At 41.6% G+C, this 21073-nt stretch overlaps 1 protein-coding gene across 1 annotated transcript in view; it reads left to right on the top strand.

Annotated features, from left to right (window-relative positions):
- RPAP1 (RNA polymerase II associated protein 1) overlaps window positions 1-14137 on the top strand; it is a gene marked incomplete at both ends in the record, with an annotated part of 32797 nt that extends 18660 nt beyond the window's left edge. Inside the window, 11 exons of the mRNA XM_079537284.1 lie at window positions 1129-1286; window positions 2555-2734; window positions 3424-3619; window positions 5522-5631; window positions 6983-7178; window positions 7766-7915; window positions 8335-8477; window positions 9540-10344; window positions 12216-12392; window positions 13125-13181; window positions 13982-14137. Of these exons, the coding sequence (XP_079393410.1) occupies window positions 1129-1286; window positions 2555-2734; window positions 3424-3619; window positions 5522-5631; window positions 6983-7178; window positions 7766-7915; window positions 8335-8477; window positions 9540-10344; window positions 12216-12392; window positions 13125-13181; window positions 13982-14137 (2328 nt within the window). The remainder of the gene's footprint in view (window positions 1-1128; window positions 1287-2554; window positions 2735-3423; window positions 3620-5521; window positions 5632-6982; window positions 7179-7765; window positions 7916-8334; window positions 8478-9539; window positions 10345-12215; window positions 12393-13124; window positions 13182-13981) is intronic.
- Between the last annotated feature and the right edge of the window lie 6936 nt (window positions 14138-21073).

The following is a 21073-nucleotide window of genomic DNA, read 5'->3' as shown; positions in this document are numbered from 1 at the left end:
CAGGCATGCAAATATTGTTTACAAGGTTGCTACCACTCAGGGCTTGGTTCTGTTTTACTCTCATATGACTAGTTGCAGGCACTTGAACATGGGAGTGGAAGATACTAAAAAACAAAATAGCGTAGGAATTTTACCTAAAAACAGAATTCTTCTATCTTCCTCCTCAGGAAGTAAATTTAACTTTGCCCTCTGTTCTGTAGGAGGGGTGTCAGAATTCATAGTTTGATTCATCAGCTCCTTTGCTTCTTGTGGGTGTGCAGTGATTTCCCAACAAGATGGCTCTAAAGCATTTGAATTTTAAATTATCTGTAATGTGTCCTTGTGTTGTGAGAAAGACATTGTCGGTGCATTTGTTTAGACAGAGCACACATAAGCTTTTGTATGTGTGGGAGAGGGAAGGAGAAGCTCTTTTCTATGGTTAAGCAAAAATATCCAGTTGTTGGGGAGGATAAAAGTTATTTCTAGAGAACTGCAAATGAGTCATGTCAGGCTTAATTAAATGCTAAAATAACCTCAGAACATTTTCAAAGCCCTAGAATTCTATATATTTTTTTAAAAAAAACTAATAGGCAGGAGGTACCCTTTTTGTAAAACAAACAAAGAATTATAGAAAGATTCAGATTGTATGACCTCTGAAAGTCATCTAATGTAACCTCTTAAGAGGAATGCAAGAAGCCATTCAGTGATCTTTGTGTACAGTGTTCTTGAGAAGATAAATCTCAGTGTAATCTTGACTACTGGAGTTCGACTTATGACTAGTTAAGGAAAAGTAATTTTTGTTTAAAAGTCAATGCTGCAAAGAGTCCCTAAAACAAGAGTGTGTGGGGGTCAGGCAAACCTCTGTGGTTTAAGTGTACTCTTCGTGTGGAACGGATTAGATAACACCCAGGCATCTCTTTCAGGAATACATCCATCTTAATTACCATTAATGATTTATTGACTCTTTGTAGTAAGCTCCCTAAGATTACACAAGATGAAAACAGTGTTAGGGGAATAGAATAAAGTGCAGTAAAATCTGCAGCTTTTTTGGTGTGTCAGATTAGCGACTGTTGTAACGCATGTGAGTGAAGTCTCTTATTCTTTGATTGTGTTTTGGTCTTTGTTTACTTGTTTTCATTTGTTTTACAGCTTAACAAGTTTGAAATGAAGAGCCGGTTAATTCGATTTACAGCTGAAGATCCGCAGGATCTGCTTCTGCCAAGGGAAGAGGCCATCAGACTGAACACTGAAGCCTTCCGGCTGTGGGCAGTGGCTGCTGGTTATGGTCAGGCCTGTGACCTCTACCGGTACAGTCCAAAGCTGGAGAAGTGGAAATAGTGGGGGTGGAGAGCACAACGGAGGCATCACGTTCCAGAGGGTTGAATTTGGGATCTCTAGAATCAGTTGCTACTCCCTTCAGGGAGTCTTACCTCCCTTCCTCTGGCCTCCTGCAGTAAAATTCGGTTTCTGAAGGTGTTAGTGTTGAGTTCTTTTCTTTTTCTGGCTCTCTTTTATTTCTTGTGCTTAATCACTTTTAATTTATTCTTTCTTCTCTGTCCTGTGGGATAAACCTAAACTTTTTAGGACTACATCTTTTTTCCCCTCAGAGGCTTTTGAATCAGCTGTGCTTGTGTGACCTCAAGACATGCTGAGTGCAGCAGACCTAGCACTGAATATGATGTGCTAAAGGTAGTCTGGGCAGCAGTCTCCAGCATGTATGAAAATTGAGGCAGACTAGTGCAGACAAACTCTGCATCAACTCTCAGTTCAGTACAAAATTCAAGTTCTTGTACTTGAACTTCAAGTTCTGCTCTGGAATAAACCTGACCTTCCTTAAGCATTGAGTCTTCCTTGAAAGCATGGAGATAGCTGTGGAGTTCTCCTGAAGAGGAGTGAAGGCGAGGCCAGTAGTAATTGTTGGAAGGGAAGTTCTGTTTGCAATAGCATTTTGAATACAACAGTGTATTGGTTAATAAAGTAAAATGCAGTATGTCGTTTCTTAGCATTGTAGATAATACTGAGGAAAGAGAAGCAGCAGCAGATTGCTTGAATTTGCATTATTACAACTGTGTATACTCTGAGCATTTGAAAACTAGAGGAAAAAAAGAAAATATTTGGTGTTTTTTCAAGAGTTGGTTGGAATGTTTGGAAGCAGGGTAGATTCAGTTGAGTTGGAAATGATAGAATTCTTTCTCATTTTTTTACATGTCTGTTGATTATTCTGTTTTGGAGATGTTGGTGTTTCTCATCTCGTCTTAGCAACGTGCAACGAGAAGGTGTTCGGGGGGAAAAAAGGGCCAGGTCCTCCCAGTGATAGCAGGAAAAGTACAAGGAGCAGTGTCTACAAATCGAGATGAAGGAAATTTCTCTTAAGTAAAAGGAAAAACTTCTACTGTGGAGATAGTAACACTGGAACAGATTTTTCAGAAAATCTGCATCCTTGAAGACTCTGCATCCTTGAAGATATTCAAAACCTAACTAGACATGTTCCTAGGCAAACCTGCTTTAGCCGACTAAGCTTGAACAAGGTGCTGGACTACTTCCAACGTCATATATTTTGTATTTTAAACTGTAGGGATCTCTATCCTGTGCTGGTGAGGATACTGCAGTCCCTGCCTGAGTTGCTCAGCACTAGCCATGAGAAGAATCCCATGTTTGAGTTATCTGTCCAGAGAGCTGCAGCAGTGGTTACTCTGCTGGTACATGTGACACAAACTGCAGGATGCACGGTGGAGCTGCAGGCCAAACTGAGCAGGTGGGCCCTCTGTCACCTGTTTCATGCATCTGAGCAGTTGTCTTGTATTCTCTTCAGCTGGGAGACCTGGCTTTACCCTTCTCTATTCGTTCATTTCATATGGCGTGCTGTCCCACATGTGAGTCCCTGCATGGTGGGATGTGTTGCTTTTGACATGAGGACAGAAGAGGTAGATTGAAGACTGGTAGATAGCTATATGCCTGCTAGCCTGATAAGGGGGAGGGGTAAAAATCTGCATTTAGCAAAGCATTCCTGCCAGGATGAACTAGAGAACTCCTTTGACTTTTCCTTCAGGGAAAAAGGAAATGACTTCTCTGAGGTCTGGAGGAAAGAAGCTGTGGAGAACAAGATGGAAGAGGATTAAGAAAAGTGGGCTGTGGGTTTGCTAGTTTTATTGGATAAAGGGGTAAATTCAGTAAAACCAAAGCTTAGCTAAGGAGAGAGTAATGCAGGTGAAGAAACTTTAGCTTTTACGTATAGTTTCTCATTTGACTTTTCTGTCTAAAATGATTTGTTCTGGTCTGTGGGAATGTGTGAAGTTGTTTTTCCCCTAGTAGCTGTCATTAGTCATCCATCTTCCATGCTACATGTAACTAGAAATCTTGCTATTAAAATGGTATTTTAGAGAGAATTGTTTTCAAGGCATCCTCACTATCTAGTGTCATTCTTCCGCTGTGTTTCAATAATAGCTGTGAAGACAGTGAACAGATTCCACCTCCTCCAGTAACGTGGAATCAAGTGTCAGGCTTACAGCCCTTTCTGGAGTCCAGTATGAAAAAATTCCTGCAGGTGATATCTTGGACAGAAACTTGGCAAATTCTTCAGCCTCTGACCACAACTTATATGATCTACCTGGGAGTTTATTACAGTGTTTGCAGTCAACAGGTAAGGACAGAAAAGCATAGGTCGTCTTTTCATGTCACCAGTATCCACTTCTGTATTACCACTGAAAACCTGGAAAAAAGAAAGGAAGGCTTTGAAGAGCACAGATGAGGACTAGATGTTGTTTGCCACACCCGTTACCTAGGCTGGATGCTGATCTTTCACATTGGCAATGCCAAATGTCACTGTCTTAATTTCTTCTGGGCTCAGAATCTCAATCAAGGAGTGTGGTAGTGCAGTGACTCATTTGATTTACTGCAGAGATACCCAGCATGCAGTAAATATGACCTAATTCAGTTTGTCAGTCCTTCCTCCTCGTAGGCTAAATTAAGTTGCACATTTTTGCATTTGTGATGGTCTGAGATCCTGCATGTGGACAGTTATTGCATTAACCTTGTAGGAGGATAGAACACAGAGGGTCGTACCATGTGAAATTCGGGCAGGAGGCAATAAAGATGAATTTATTTACTGTCCCACCGACACTGAAGGTCAAATTCTGTAACCTGGTCGCAGTTGCAGTTTGTAACCATCTTTTTAGCAGAGTATTCTGAAGGTGGCATGTCAGTGTTATGCTGTTGAAAAAACAGTGTCTTATAGTTTTGCTACTTTAAAGATTCATGTTCTGAAGATAAGTGCAGGATTCCTCTTTACTGCCCAGCTGATGTGCCCAAGTTCTGACCTGGGAGAGTTACCTTCAAGATGTGGGGATAATTTAATGCCTGTATTTATTCAGACCTCTTTAACTCCACTGAAATTTATCTGAAACAAATGAATTTGTTTGCTTTGGCTAGGGTGAAACTGCCCGTGTCTTTCAAAGATATCTTCAATTTTCCAAAGGTAGTTAGCTCCTTTGACCTGCTGTCATTAGGTCCTGATATTTAGAGACCCAGGAAGACCATTCAAAGAGATTAGTATTCCTTTTTACTCTCAATAGATATTCCAGAAAAGCAGCTGACTAAATAATTTCTTAGGTCCTTGAACTGTGCCATATGAATTTTAACTTCCACTTAAAATAATAATCATCATCATCAGCAGCAGCCTGTGGTTAAGATGATCTGATTTAAAGATAAAATAAAAATTACACATAGCGTATTTGAATGGATAAGAGGAAAAAAAGTAAAATTAAAAAAAAAAAAATCAACCTGTATGGTCACTAGACTAGTGAATACAGGGACCTCCATGGGATGGTTTTCCTAGACTACAAAGAATTAAGGATAACATTTAGATTTTGCTGACTGATTTCTGGAGACAGCTTTCACCTGGGAGAAAATCAGATTTTGTTACAGCAATGAGTATTTCTCTAACAAAGGCAAAGTATAGTGAAAAAAGAAGTGCCAGCCTGTTTGTTCAATCTGGAATATTGCTTACTAGGGTCAGAAGAATTTGGATGGTTCTCTTAAAAAAAAAAAAAAAGAAACCACAGATCCTCCCCTGTACAGTGTTCATCCACAGCCTTGTCTTGATGGGTAGGTTAATTGCACTCTATACAGCCAAATATTATTATTTTTATTTTTTTCCTGCGAGCCTCATGATGCCAGTTTGTTTTCTCAAGGTAGTCCTGATCACCTTTGTGTTGTTAAATGAGAAGATCAGCATATAGGTAGAATGTTAAGAAATGGGAATATCAACCACATAGAGCAAATTTACATTTAGGGACTTTTCTCCCAAAGATCCCATACCTTACTTCCAGCCAAATAAGAGTTCTCTCTGATGCATTCTGATACTTGAGTATGAGGACACCTTGAGGTGCCAGCTCTCAGCTTCCATGCTCTCAGCAGTTAAGCTAGCTCTAACCTATAGCAGCGCTGTTATGTAGATGATGTGGTGTGTCGTAACGACATCAAATAAGAACATAACTAAATCAGTGTATTTTTGCATTCCTCTGTTTCCTCTTGTTTTATGCAGCCATCAGTCAATCCAGTTGACTGCTTAGAGGAATTGGAACGTTTGACATCTGAGGTGCTGCAGCCCCTGCTCAGCCAGCCAGCCATGCACAGCATGTGGGATTTGCTCAGGTGAAATTATTTCATTGCTTCATTTCTATACTGCGCGGTCAGGAGGGCAGGAAACACGGTGGTTCCAGGGGCTGGGAATCCACTCACAGCAGAGAAATTTTCTAATGTTGGCCTAGAATACATCAAAAAGTACAGTTATGTTTTAGATGATTTTCTCCCTTCCCACTTATTTAGCTTTTAACATATGTACCTCATATGTGTGATACTGAAAGCTGGATGAATTACAGTGCAATAAGGCTCTGTCTACACCCCTTCTTTGTCCTTTCTCCCCTCGCAACACAAAGCATCTACTGCAGAGGTTCTCCAGTTCCTCCTTGCCTACTGATACTGCTGCAGTGCCTGCCTCTCTACCCCTCCATGTAGCTGTGTTTTATTTTAATTTCAAATAGATTTTATCCATTCTTGGCTTTGATTATTTTTTTTAGTTTCCCTGATTTAAAAACAAGAACAAAGCAATGTCAATTTGAGTCCTTATCAGTGGGAGTACATGCACCATTCAAATGCTGTGTATGAACTACTTTTATAAAATAATTTAAGTTCTTGCAGAGCTCCTTGAAAGGCCCTGCAGGAGAGAAAGTGAAAGGCTGGATACCAAATTGTCCTTTCAGACATTTGGATAACATAAGTTTGGTCTCAGTCTCTGGGCACTGTTCAGTGCTGCGGATGTTCCCTCTTTCTGCTGTAGAGGGAGCCTCACTACCACCCTACAATCAGTTCTCTGGAGAGAGGTAAACTGAGAAGTTTGACTTGTATTGAGGGAAACATTCAGTTTTACGTAAGCGACACTGGAAATTTTTGATTTCAAATGGTATTTGAATGCTCACCAATCTGGCTCATGTTCCTTCATGACTGAGAGCTGAGTTCTGAAGCATCTAGCACCAAAATTTCTGATGCACAAGGCAACATTTTCGCAGTGGCAGTTTTGGATAAGAGCTGGCTTTTTGGCTTTGCCTGTCTGATAATTTTTGAAATGTCCAAAGTATGTGGGCAGCTTTATTAGCCTGGATTACATATGCATGTAGGGAAGTGTGTGTTTTTTTAATAAAGGTCCAAAGCTTTCAAATGTTTGACACCAGAGGTGCATCATTGCATCAATATTTCTGCACATTGTGAACAATATAGCTGAAGACTAGAATCTGTGACAGCTCACTGGCATTAGTTTCTATGTGACAGTCCTTAATTGATCAGCTGTTGATACTGCTTTGGTTTTTCTCCTTTCTGTTTTGCTGACATTGTGGCTTTCATTTTGCTGCAATGTGTGGCATGGTTTGGATAGTAACATTCCTACAGGATAAATTTTCAGTAATACGAGTGCTTTTGACCTAATCTCTTTCATTCTGTGTTCACACAGGCCATGTTCTGCTCTGTGCAACCCTCTGTCCTGTTCCCCAGCACCTGAATCTGTCTTGAGCATTGTATCTTTGAGTTGTACTGGAGGCAAACCTCCTCTGAGCCTAGTTGGCTCCAAGTCACCTTTCCCTTTCCTCACTGCCCTCCTATTTCTCATCAATAGCATCACCCATATTCACAAAGGACTAATCAGCAAGGTGAGAATATACTTTTTCACTATGAGTTCTATGTGAATGATAGCATGCTTTGGAAGGAGATCAGTATTTGTATCGTCCCACGTTATTAAAATAGAACTGGTGTGTTTTTCATGTAAAAATATCAAAGTACTTTCGAGAGAAATACTTTCATTTTCAGAACAGGCGAGTCTTTGAATTGCCATATCCACTTCATGCTGGGAAGCTGGGATTATAGAGCAGGTGCCAAATGATGATGCAGCTTAAAGGATGGAGTTATAAAGAACATTGAGAACAGTTAAACAACTGTTTGGCTGAACTAAAGTGTCAGATAATGAAAGAGGGATGGTTGAAGGATGTATAACAAAGAAAAATGAGATCCAACTAAACGTAAGAGGAAATTTCTTCCTTCTTTTGATATTGAACACGGGTGTGAGCACTGTGGCAGAAGTACAGATATTTCTCAGGCCATTTCTGAAAATCTTATAGCAGCCAACGGGAATTCTTAAGGGGAAAGCAGGAGATGATAGACATCAGAGAGGACTGTTTTACTTTCCTCTGAGTGCAGACTGTATTAGTAATAGTTGTCTCCATTTCTGTTTCCTTTATAGTACAGCTCTGTGCTGAGCTTTGAAGGCCTGAAGGATTATCTGCATCAAAGCTGGCAGACTGCACCCCCCTCAGTAACTCCCGCATCTGCATGGATGCTGCGCCATGAGTATCATCTGCAGTACTTCGCTTTAGTATTGGCTAGGAAAATGGTATCCTTGCTGGCTCTTTCATTTCTTTCACTCCTTGAGTTGACTTCACTTTAGTTTCTCTAACTCTGGCAGCTGGTCTTTCCACATAGCTGATCTAGATTTGGTCTTCTGCTGTCTTGACTGTTCTGCCCCATGAGCAAGTAATATCTTTATAGTTACTGACGTGGGGATTTAGATCCAAAATACTTTAGATGGCAAAATTATATTTTTACCTGTCTTTGGGCTAGAGTGAGAACAACTTTTCTAGCAACACTCCTGAAAGATGTCTGTGTGAATGGCGAACAAGAATGCTGTTCTTGCGGTCCTCTTTCAGCCTCTCACTTTCCAGCGAGATCTCTCCCTCAGCTGCCTCCCCCGCCACGGTCCTTGCTGATGCCTTGTTGACAAACAGTGGTTTTATCTGTTTCTTTCCTGTGCAGGCAGGCACTTGTCCGGATTACAGCCGTCATGCCTCGCTCTATCACTGTGTTGCCATGGCATTGCTGAGCCGTCTGTTGCCGGGGAGCGAGCATCTGGCTTATGAGATCCTGCTGGATCTTGCTTTTAATCCAGAGTTTCTTCTGTAAGCTGTGCTTTTTTTTTCTGTTTTTGTTTTCATTAGTCTGATACGTGGAAAGACTTGAAAATGATGAAAAAGCAGTTGTTGGCAATGGAACTTGGTCATGTTTTTTGACCTTCAGTAGGCCTTATTCAAATTTCAGGTGTTTGCTGGCGTATTCTTAAGTCATGGAGCCTCCTAGTCAGACCAGCAATGTGGTTGTAAATTTATCTTGGTTGTATCCATGTTGAGAAATATGACCAGTTGCTTTTGATCCCCTCAGAGGCAAGAGTCCAGTGATTTCTGGTAGAACTCATTTTCACTAAGGTCCAGCATCTACTGCACTGATGGTAGCGAGGCTAGGAAGCACATGGGATCCTGACCTATTCTGAAAAACTTGTACAGTAAGGGTTAAAAGGAAGGCTTAGCAAGTTCTTACACATTTTTTTTTCTTATTTGATTATGTTGTATTCTCCACATTGTATTAGAAGTAATATGGAGCACCTCAAATGTGACGCATCCTCCATCTGACCAAGATGGTAGCAGTTTATTTTGTTCCTCACAGTCAGCTGCAAAGAAATACCATACATCTCCAGCAAACTTTCCTTTAGAAAGGAAAGCTTCCCCACACCCTCACCTCCTTGCAGATACTTGCTATATGCCATTTTGCAAAAGTTTGGCAAGTAATCTGAGACCATGATAAGTGTGTGGTCTGAGACTGTGGCACACAAGTTTGACAGCTCCTCTGCCTTAATTTCTGTTTGCCAGTCTGTGTGGTTCTTTTGACTGTGCAAAGCTACCACTATGGGAGTTGTCCTATTGACTCAAGGTGTCCTTACATGATATACAGTATTTCACTTCAGCACCCTGACATCTGTTCTGGTAGGTAAGTTGTCTCCCTAGGCATGGAATTGCACCCTCCTCACCAGACCACTGGCTTTGTGTGGAAGTTTTTCGTTTTATTTTTATTTTGCATTTATGTTGGTAATTCCAAGTGTAGTTCTATGAATTTCCTGTAGATATCAAGATAATCCATGCTTAATGTGTTTGGGATTTTCTTGACTGATGTTTGCTTTTACTTTACAGCGAAGGGAAAACTGGAGGGCCAGAAGCAGCTGACTTTTCTGATATTTTGCATCTGGGTACCAGCGCCAAACTGTCACAGCCTGGCTCTGCAGCAGCATCTTCTTCAAAGCCTACTCGTGGTGCCCTGCTGAGAGAATCATACCAGAATCTGCCTGCCATCCGCTCCTGCTACCTCTCTCATTTTGTTCACTTGCAGCCTGCCCTTGTGCATTCCCAAGCATCCTACCAAGGACGTAATTACCTCATCCAATCAATGCTGCTTCCTGAAGTCAGAGGGCCCATCCTGCCTTCAGACTGGCCATTCTTTCCACTTATCAGCCTCTACAACAAAGTGACGAATGCAGAGACGTGTGGGGCTGTGCTGAACTCTCTCCCAATTGATCTAGTCAACACTGTGACCTGGAACCTTCAGTGGGTCTTGTTGCTGGAAACTTGGCGTCCTAAAACCCTTCAGACCATCCCTACTGCTGCCAAACTTGCACGACTTATGTGCATCTTCCTCACAGGCGGTGACCTCTTTCTAGAAGCACCAATCCACTGTTACACGGCTGCACTTCTTTCTGTGTACTGCCAGCCCAAGGCTCTGGACTCTCTGAACTTGGATGCTCCACTCCCTGGTTTGGCGTCCTTCCATGATCTCTATATAAGTCTGCTGGAGCAGTTTGAAGGTGTCTCCTTTGGAGATCCACTCTTTGGAGTCTTTGTTCTTCTACCTCTGCAGAAGCGTTTCAGTGTTCATCTGCGTCTCTCTGTTTTTGGGGAGCACACAAGTATCCTGCGGGCACTGGGAGTGCCCCTCCAGCAGGTAATCACGCTTTATGGTTGTTGCCTGCACTCTTCTGAGATACTGGGCTCTTGCCTGTGTTTCTCCAGCCCTGTTTTGGTCATTCTTCCAGCACTACTCAGTGTTCAGTAGAATACTCATTCTTCCTTCATTTTCTTCACTTACAAGTTCTCCTTGAAGAAAGTCCAGTGCATAGAATGTAAAATGAAGTAGGAATGGAGAGCAGTGAGTTTTTTGGTTTTTTTTATTGAGATACATTACAGCAGTGTATCCTGTTGGCTTTTTTTTTTTTTTTTTTTTTAATGGAAGGAGGGACTTGGAGAGGGAAACAATGTTATTGATTGTAAGTCTGGAGAATAGTGTCCAGTTCCTGTAGATTGCCCTTGTTAAAGAATCCTTTCAAGAAAGATTTTGAACTTAGTTTTGGGAGCTGATAATACATATAATGTGAAAGGTGGGACCTATGAGATTGTTCAGTCTTCAGTGGACGCTGTCCCATGTCCTGCTTGGTCGAGTGGCTGAGAAGCTCCTAATTTATGACTGCTATGTATGAAGGGCTAGTCGGCACCCCATGCTTTTCTTGCATGAGTTACCTTTCCCTTAACTTTTCTCTCAGCCTGGTGAGAATCTTCCTATGCAGTGCATGGGCAAACAACATTTTTCTTCTCAGACTGTGTTTACAGTTGGCTATACTGGAGTTGTGCTTGACTGGGTCACTAGGTGAGAAAGTTTTATCTGTGAAATGCAGGAGTGCATTTCTTTTGAATGAGCAGAGCAAAAAAGATTGAATTAATCTGGCTTTATGTTCTTTGTCACTTGCCAAATAGCAGATGATGCCTGATTTAACCTAAAGTTTGCTAATACAAAGACAACTTTTGAAAAAAAATAAATAAATTGTGAATTAGCAGTTTTTTGCCTCATGTGATTGCAGTGCTTTTGTCCTGGTTGTAGTGGCCCAGCAACCAGTTTTTCTATATTGTTATGGCCAGATGAGTCTTTGTTTCTTAAGCCAAGTAAGCCAGGATTCTCTGGCCTATTTTTGTGATAAGCTCTCTGTACTCACGGTGCTTCCAGTAGCCCTTCCCTATGTATGTTCTAGTTTCATAGGAGCAAAATCAATGTAGAGGGAGATGGTTTTTTTTCTTTTGTTTTGTCTTAAGATATGTTTAACTTACCTTAGTGAGCAGTAAAAATTTTTAGTAATATTGCCTTTGTAGCCAAACACTAAAAGTTCAGCATAGATGCTGTGTTTGCACTGAAGACTGTTGCTGAAATGTGTAGAATCAATGATTTTGTTTAGTCTTGCAAAGAAAATACTTCAAAGTGAAATACGTAACATTAGACCTACAGAACTTGTGAAAACAGAGAAGGTGGCAGTTTGGATTTTGGGAGAATGGAGAAGTGAACAAAACTAAGTTGTTATTAAAAGTGATTCTAACCTATTTTTCCAAGTCAGACAAGTGAAGTCAGAAAACGTTGGAAGTTTAATTTAACAGCAGCATTAACTCTGGCATATATATCTGCTTTCCTATTCTTGCTAAATGCATAGGCTGTTGTAAGTCTCTCTGATACATTAGCAGAAGATATAGTGCTGCTGAAAGCACTTTGTCTTTTCACTTTGAAACACCTTTTCCTACCTGTGCCAAAAAGCAAGTACCATCACTTGTCTGCTAAAACACTTATCTGTAAGGCTGAAGAGATCTCGAGGACGCTTTGTCAAAGGCATGTCACATCAGTCAGCCTGGGCAGTAATGGTCCTGCTCCAAATGGGAATTGTGCCAATGAAATGTATTGTGTTACATGGCAGCATGTGCCTTAACAGCTGGGGAATTCCTCACTGCTTAGATTCTGCCACAGAAGGTAATGTTGCCTTTTGGGTGGGTTTCTTGCAGTTTCCTGTGCCTCTCGAGCGATACACTTCCCCTCCTGAGGATAACTTGAACCTCCTGCGACATTACTTCCGAACACTGGTCACAGGTGCACTGCGCAACACCTGGTGCCCTGTTCTTTATGTGGTGGCCGTGGCTCATGTGAACAGCTTTATTTTCTCCCAAGACAGCACAACTCAGGTAGGTAAGGAATATCAGTGCCTCAGGGCTGGGAGCTTTGGATTTTGCACCTGGTATTCCCCAGTATCCATTGTGGTTTGTTGATGGATCACCCGCCTTGGACTTGAAAACAAGGATTATAAGTATGGGTAGAGGACTGTGCAGTTGTCTGAGATCTGAAATTTGGAATCCACACAGGAGACAGTAGGCAGCCGCTGTTGTTTGTAATATCCTGAGAAGCTTGCACTAATCATAGCCAATCCTACAGAAACAGAATCTAAGCATCTATGGGTGAATGTACAAAAGGAAAGAATGAAGCACGTGTAATGAAATTGCTGACCACGCAGAGAGGGCTTGTAATAGTCTTAGCCTCTGCCAGGGACAGTCTAAAGGTACGGAGCGTTTTTTCCTTTTACCTTCTTTGAATAACTCACTGCCTGAGTTAACCAAGCAGGAGCCCTACTGTGGTCTCAGATCTCCAGCACTGGTTCCTCCTGCTAACTCTTTTCTCCCCTGATCTACAATTCTACTTGATTGTTGAGATGTCAACACGGAAAGAAGGAGTGGGAAGGACCCAAGAGTTTGCCACCTTAAAGCTTTTTTGATAGAACATGCTGCTCTTTGGACCATCGTCTTAATAAGTATAGCATTGTTATGTATTGTTATAGCATAAGTATAGCATTGAGTGCCGCAAGGCCTGTGGGCAGAGATGGCATTGTGCTATATTAATTGAAGTTTATGCTTTGTTCTTAGGAGGCTGATGCTGCTCGGAAAAGCATGCTGCGAAAGACTTGGCTCTTGGTGGATGAGGTAAGATCTGTAAGGATCAGTGTGTACCATTGAGGTTTTTCAGGCATGGTACTTCACAGATCTGCATTTTGGCTTTTGAAATTGTTGTTAATCTACATTGCTAACTTGAGAATGAAGAGATTGGCAGCGGGATTTCAACATACATTATCTACCAGTAGTGTTATCTAGTTCTTGTTACAATTAAACTCAACACAATGAGCCCTCTGGAACACAGATTAATGATTCTGTGATTCTATGAATTTCTTCTACTCTATTTCCATGCTTCTTGCCTGAGCAGTGTTTTTTCTGCGTAGTGTTAGATCCTACAGGGCTGGTTCTAGCACAGCTATGAACAGGCAGCCAGCACAGACCTCCCTTAACATTTAGTTGGATTCTTTCCCCACAGAAGAACAAAACAGATATTAAGTTTCTACTTTTCACCTTTCCATCCTGCCTTACCATACCAGATCTTGCTGAAGTTTATCATTTGTGTAACAGAGCTATGTAGTTTTGTTTAGTATTTCAGTCCATTGTTACAAGTTCCCACTCAAAACCCCATTTGGGCTTCTTGCAAGGGACTGTTGAGAGAGATTGTTGAGGAAAGAGTTCAGAAGAGGAAAACTCATGCAAATCAAAAGACTTTCTTGGAAGAAACTGATTTTTTTTTTTTTACCGCTCTTCTGTTGAAAGCATTGCAATTAAATACGTTGGATGTGGTAGTTGTATTGTCTGTCATGTTTACTTTGTTGTGTCAGAAGTAGGAGAAAAGATTAGATTTGTACTTTTAAGACACGTCTAATGGCTGCTGTTTCTCTCCTCAGACCTTGAAAAAGCACCTTCTCTACTACAGACTGCTGAATGCAGAGAGCCCTTTGGGCTTTGACCTTTATGAGCAACTCCCTCCTATACGGCTGAAGTACCTGCAGATGGTGATGCAAAAAGACAATAAGGAGAATGCACCAGTGCTTGTCTCATAGCTAAACACCTATAGAAGAGGACAGCTAGGGGGAAGAGCAGAAGAAAATTATGCTTCACTGATGAGAATATGCACATTTCAGATTGTTAAAGTGTCTTTCTTTGACACTCGTGGAATCTCTGCAAAGTGAAACACTGATAGAGTGCTCCCAGCCCTACTGCACAGCACAGATCTTCTCAAGATATGGCAATATGTGTCTGTGGTCTCTTTTTTATGAATGCTAGAGCATTTTCCAGAATACTCTTTCAGATTGTTCTGCTTCATTCTGGAGGAGGTGAAAATGTGTCTGAGAGACACTGGACTGATGAATAAACAAAAAGAACTGGAAAAACAAACAACGTTTCATTAATTCCGACAGGGGATTGTGAATTCTTATGATGATGTCTGTCTTCCTCTTGCTTTTTTCTGTCTTGGATTTTGAGTGGTTCCTTTCCCCCGCAGCTCCCAGCAAATAGAGTGACAACACGGGAGGAAAAAACTGATTTCTGTGAGGGCTTTTTTTGTTTGTTTGTTTGTTTTTTATAATTTTGATTCTCCAAGATATTTCTTGAGGATTGTATTCTGTGCACATTATCAGTCAGATTTTATTGTGTCATACCTTTAACAAACAACAGATCCTGATGCAGTGGTGTAAACACTGGTCATTCTACCTTGGTTGTCTTTTGGATAGCCTCTAAATTGCTTTCTTTTCTCCCTTATTTAGTTACACATATAACAAGATCTGAAATAATTTTGTTGTAGGCAGAATATTAATCACTCCCCATTAGAGGAAAAACAATCTGATTGTTTAACTAAAAGGTTCATTGTTTCCCTTCTGAGGAAAGGGGAATGTAATTTAAATTCTGAAGCAGAGATCCTAAGTTTACATCTTTTTTTTTTTCTTTCTTAAAAAAAGCTTATTTGATCCCAATTTTACATGCAAACTCAGTACTGCAGCCTCAAACACGAGGACTACAAATGTAGTGCCCTACAAGACTAATCACATGTGCCAGGTCAAGACCAGAATTTACTCTTTAAGTGTAATCTCAGTGAGGTAGATGTTTCACTTGCATCCAGTCGTTCTTGTAGAACTACAGTCAGTCTGGCAGGCTTTTGTTTGGAGAACTTCTATGAACAAAGCTTGTTATTTCTTTTCTATTGTTATTATGAATAAAATCCTCTGGGAGGTGCATAGTGATGCCTATCCTGAAGACTTCAGATTCTCTCAGACTTATCAGACAATTTTCTAATTCTACCAGTACCCCTTAGGTTAGAAGATAACCTTTTTTCCTTCACCTTTTTTGTCCCCTTATTTCAGATAGAACATGGGTGTAACTGATGTGTGATTTTAATTTTTTTTTTATATTATTGCTGTTTTTCCTATTGCAATTTTTGGTCTGCTGAGGTTAATAGCACGTAATGTAATAAAGCACCAAGTAGTCAACTGTGACTTTTATTGTTAAATTGTTCAAAAAATATTTTATGTGATTAAAAGTTCAATTGAAGGCATGCAAGTTTTCATTTTAGATGGTTTAAGTCCAAGCAGCTGTCTTTGGAGAGTAATTGCACAGTGAAATTTAAGGACTTCTAGATGCCCACTTAAGAACTGCCATCAGCAAGGAATTCATCTTCTGAAATTCTGAAGTCCAGTTTTTAAAAACCTCTTCCAGTCCGTTGTGTGATGTGAAGTTGAGTTTTGAAATCTGTATGAATGTAAATGAACATTTTGATAGTTCTGTAGTTTTTGTGTAACAGTGAGAATGCTCTACTCTTTATTTAAACCTCTTTAGTTTCATAGCTCTGTCTGCAGTTCATCAATACATTCAGAGTGCCACATGCTGTGAGGTGGGGTGAGTCACTAACTGCCAAATGTGTGTACATGGTGCAAGGGAAAGCAGTAAAAAAAAAAACTTGTGTCTCAGTGGGAAAGCAGTAAAAAAAAAAAAAAAAATTGTTCACAGATAATATTTGGAGATAAAGGGAAGAGGTGTAATAAATCTATTCTGTGAACTCTGAGGAGGAAGGGATCAGTTTTTGAAAAGTCCTCTTGTTCCCAAATGCTCCTCAAGCCATCAGTGTGTGCCCACAAAATACTTCCATCTTCTGACAGGATTCTGTAGCAGGCATCAGAAATATAAGGAAGAGATCCCAAACAGTTCTGTTGTCACGCTTATTTGCAGAACATTTTAAGCATGTCGCGCGTTAGCCATAAGACTTCAAAACTTTGGCAATGACTGAGACAGTACAGCAGCTCTAAGCTTGAAATTTGTAAGGCTTTTGGGAGCCCTCTTTCAGATTTCTCTGCAGAACGCTAGAGGGCATTGCTTTCTCTAGTTTAAATACAGACTTTCACACAGGCAGCAAAATTGGTACTAAAACAAAAAACCCTGAAACTTAGTTTGAACTTCCTGCATTTTTGAGTACACTGTGGGAGAAAATGTGGAGAATTCAGTGAACTTTCACGTGAGGTATTGCTAAGAATTCCCTCTGGAAGAAACAGTTGATTTGCGTGACCCTCAGTGCAAGTGGTTTGAATTCCCTGGACTGGGGTCTGGCTTTGATGGCATGGCCTGCTTCTGCTGAGCAGCTCCCAGAGAAACAGGCAGCTCAGCAGCAGTGCTCCACGGGTGGGAAGGGCTGAGCCGTGCAGGAGAGAGCTGGGCAAGAAATCAAAACCCCAGAGTAAGAAGCAGTGTTTGGGATATTTAAGACAGTAACGTAATCATGAAGCATTGTATGTTGCATTGTAGTTGCATTCTACTGTATTTATTGACCACTTCCTTTTGGCTGTTGAATGTAATAATCCATTTATTTATAATGCAATCCATTTTCTGCCTGGCTACCTACTATTAGGCAAATTCTGAAAATCTTTTGCTCTTGAAGCTGTGGAGATACGGAGCCAGCTGTAAGTTTTGGGTGTACAAATACACTGCAGGTCACACATACATCTCTTACTGGGTCAGACAGCAGAAACACAGCTTTTGCTCTTTTGCAGTTCTGTGGTGTTCTCTTAAAGATCTCTGCGACAGGCTTGTGCCTCCAGCTCAACTGAATTTGGGGCAAAATATGTTTTCTTCTCGTTTTTGAAAGTTCATCCATTCCCTCCATTTACAGAGGAGGCCCTCTGATATTCCTTGTATAAATAACTTAGGGGTAATTTACTGGCCTTTGCCCTAGTTTTCAGAAACTTTGACCAGAGGACCCCCTGTAGAGACATCCCCTCTGTGCTCCCTGCCTCTGAGTGGTCTCTGTGGTGCACAGGCTGCTAATCAACGAAGGTTATTTTAAACCAAGGAACACCTGCTCTGCCTTTGGATCAAGTTAATTTTTTGTCGAGGCACAGTCAGCAGATACTGGAGACCACCTGTGAGCCCTGCTGACCCCCCCCACACCCACGTGCAGGTCCCGGTGGAACAGCCAGTGCAGAGCTGAGGGGGCTGAGTGGAACTTTCCAGAACGCCCTGAGTGGTGCCAGCTGCCCCCAGGGCGGCCCCCACACAAAGGGGAGGCAGCTGCGGCGGGGCAGGGAGGTAGGGGCACCTGAGTGCTCACTGAGCTGTGGAGGGATCGGCAGCAGAAGCAGGAGGAAAGCGCTGCGCTTCTTTCATTTTTTTTCTACTTCTTGGTGTGTGGAGTAGCTGGTGGAACTGTGGACGCTGTGAGCTAGGTTAGTAGTGAACTACGTGCTTTGTGTGGTGGGCTCTGGGCTGCTGTGTGCCTGGCAGGCAAGGAGGAGGGCACCTGTGCCTTCTCTTTGGGGTTGTGGAGGATTTTGTGCTGCTGCAGTGATGGTTGTGTTTCTGGGCTGTGCTGGATGTCACCTTATGCTTACCCCATAGAATGAAGAGAGTTACATAAGTTCCCCAACACGGTGCTTGCCCTCATGTCAGCGAGGCCCTGTTTTGGGGTGGTTTGCAGGGCTCTGGATGCGCAGAGGGGTTCTAGCAGGCCTGGGGGCCCTCTGCTAGGAACAGCCTGGTCCTAGCAGCCAGAGGACCCAGCAAGGCAGGGGAACATAGATGGTGGCTCAGTTTTTGGTTGTGTTCTCCCTGGGCTTCTTGCAGAGCTGAGGTGGTTCTTTCCTCTCTCCTACATCCCTCTCTTTCTGTACTCCTCTCTTGAGCTTCCTAGCTGTCTTTTATCAGGATTTCTTTCCCTTATGGTCTTCATCTTTCTGTTTTTAATTGCCCTCATTCTTACTGCAGCTTGTACCTGCTCTCATCTTTTCTTGCTCCCGTGGCTGTGTGCAGAAGCACTCAGTAGCACAACAGTTTAACTGGAGCACAAAGGTGCTGCTACTGAGTTCCAGGTGGTAGCTCAATGGTTTCTTGTCTGAAGATCTTGGCAGATACCAATAAATGCTTGTGATGTGCCTGCATGGAAGTGTTAGGAGAAAAAGAGTTATAACTTTAAGGTTTAGATTGACTACTGCATAAGTGGTGTAGGCACTGCACCATTTGGGTCTGTTCTGTCAGAGATGTGATGACACTTCAGTAATTAATCTGTTATGTTTGTCTGTTAAAGGGAAAACTGAAGCTTGTGAATTAAGTGACTTTTCTATTTTTGCTTCCACAGTCAACTTTCACTGCACAAAATCAATGAGCATATCTCCGAAAACAATGGTTTAGACTTCTTTTAGTGCAGATGGGCTTTTGCTAGCAGCTTCCCTCACTGTGTGCATTCAGCATGGTTTCTGATCTCTTTGGAGTACCAGGGCATACAGCCGTAGGATTCTTAGAGTTGGAAGGGACCTTCAGAGGTCATTTTGTCCAAACTCCTCTGCAATGAACAGGCATGTGAGGAGCTCTCAATTACCTCCAGGTGTGTGTTGCTGGTAGTGAATTGTAGTTTCAGGCAGGGTTGATCTGTGTCACACTGTGAAGATACTATGACAGCCATGCTAATGTGCTGTGCAGCAACTGTCAAGATATTTGTTAGCATTCTTCACAGGAAATCAGCTTGCTGCTCCTGGCATCAATATTTCTTTCGTATAGATTATAAAAATTAAATATAGAGCGATACAAAAGTTTCTCTGTTAAAGTATCATGCATCTCTTGTCTGACATGCATGTCAGCTCACTCACAAAATCTTACTGCACACCACAGATGGCAGCTCATTTTTGTTCCTCTTGGTTCTGTCTCCTCTAAGATTGATCAAGTTTGGATGAAATATATTTGGGCAGAAGCTGCCACTGCTTTCCCACTGTCTGTCCACTGATAAAAGAAGTGGGAGGAGCATGGGAATGTTAAGTGAACTTTCTAGTGTGATTCTGCCTTTTTTTCTTTTTTGGTACTGTTACATGTTATTTCTGGAGGAAAGTGTGGGTTTGCTGACCATTCTTTTTTACCATGAGCTCTCATCAGCAAGTTTTACTTTTTATAGTCATCTCTGAAGCTCAGATTTCAGTGGTGGATTATTACTTATTTTTGTTAAAGGACAATTTGCAAGCTAAAAGTGGGATTCAGCACCTGGATATCTATTCAGCAGCACTTGTAGACAGCTACTCCAGCTCTTCACCAATCAAGTGGTTTTGCTGTCAGTGTACACTGGTGTCATAACAACCCAGCATTGTACTGTTGGAAAAAGTAGTGGGTGCACCCATGTGTGTTCTGCAGAACTGCTCTAGAGCTAGTGTGTAATTGTCAGTATTCTCGTGGGGGCAACAAACTGATTGCCTGCCCACCAGTTCTTTCTGCTACCAAGTAACTCTAGAGGTTAAGAAACAACTCTTAATATTGTAACTTTTGAATGGGCGGTCTTTGCTTACTGGTTTCTGTAAATATTTATTTTGGTCCTTCTTATAGTTCACCACAGATGGAAGAAACAAGAAAGCCTGTAGCTAGCATGGAGTTCTTGGCCTCTGTTTAAACAGAAAAAGCAATTTTATAGCCATTTTAAACCCTTGCCAGGAACATGCGGTTTCTGGTCCAAATTAGAGAGAAAATATGATGCGCTCTTGAAAAAACAGTAGACTAAGGTTAGGGTAATCTCACGTGGTGTAGGAGAGCCCTGTGAGAGCACCCCCAACTACTGGGCTGACAGTTGCTCTGATGCAGAACGTTTTCCCAGTTTGCTGGTGTTTCCACTTTGTTCTCATGCTACACTGAACTTTGATGTGTCACATTGTACCTAAAATCAAATTCTTACTTAACGGTTCATCCTTACCAAATGTTTATGAAGAATGAATTAGCATAGGATCAAGGTTCTTAGAGTATGATAAATGTAGTTATTGGTTTAGCTCAATCTTTGTAATTTAGGTAGCCACGTATTACTGCATCAAATTGTACGAAATCAGTAACTGGAAAATATTCCCATTCTCCTTACTGCATACTGCAAGCTAAACATTGCTGGTGCCTTTCTGACTCATCGGCTTTGCCACCTGTGTGAGAGGAGCAAGAATGAGTGAGTGTGAGGGAGTCCTGTTTGGGGATGGGGGTGTAATCTGGCTGCAGAGGGGAAAGACTCACTGGAAAATTGCATGCATAAAGAAGGAAGTCATGTGCTTTTATCCTCTGTTCAGCAATGGCACAAACTTCACAATGAGAAACTGCTTCAGCCTGGTAATGCCAAGGGATTGTGGGAGGTAAGTGCTCTAAGTAACCGTAATTGAACACTTCTTTGATAACAAGCTTTCCTCTTCCTCTAACTGCAAAATGATAGCATACTTCTCTTGGCAGACAGTTCTGGATGGAGAGCTCAACTCAAAGGCAGCCTTTGCTGTTAATACCCAGAGGCACACTCTAGCCCAGGCATTCCTTTTTGTGTGTGCAGGCATGCTTCTGTTAAGACTTTGACTGTTTCAAAGCTTAATTCTTCTTGTGACAGATGTGATTGTCCTCTTACACTTTTATGAAAGTAAAGATCCCTTGCCATTTTGCTACATCTGTATTCCATGTCTTCTGCAGATCAAGCTGTGTGTGCCTTCAGGATTTTATTGCTGCTATATTCTTCTAAGGGA

The sequence above is a fragment of the Tetrao urogallus genome, assembly GCF_951394365.1.
Source record: "Tetrao urogallus genome assembly, chromosome: 6".
Taxonomy (NCBI): domain Eukaryota; kingdom Metazoa; phylum Chordata; class Aves; order Galliformes; family Phasianidae; genus Tetrao; species Tetrao urogallus.
The sequence above is the reverse complement of the archived record's forward strand: the minus strand, read 5'-3'. Positions and strand labels throughout refer to the sequence as shown.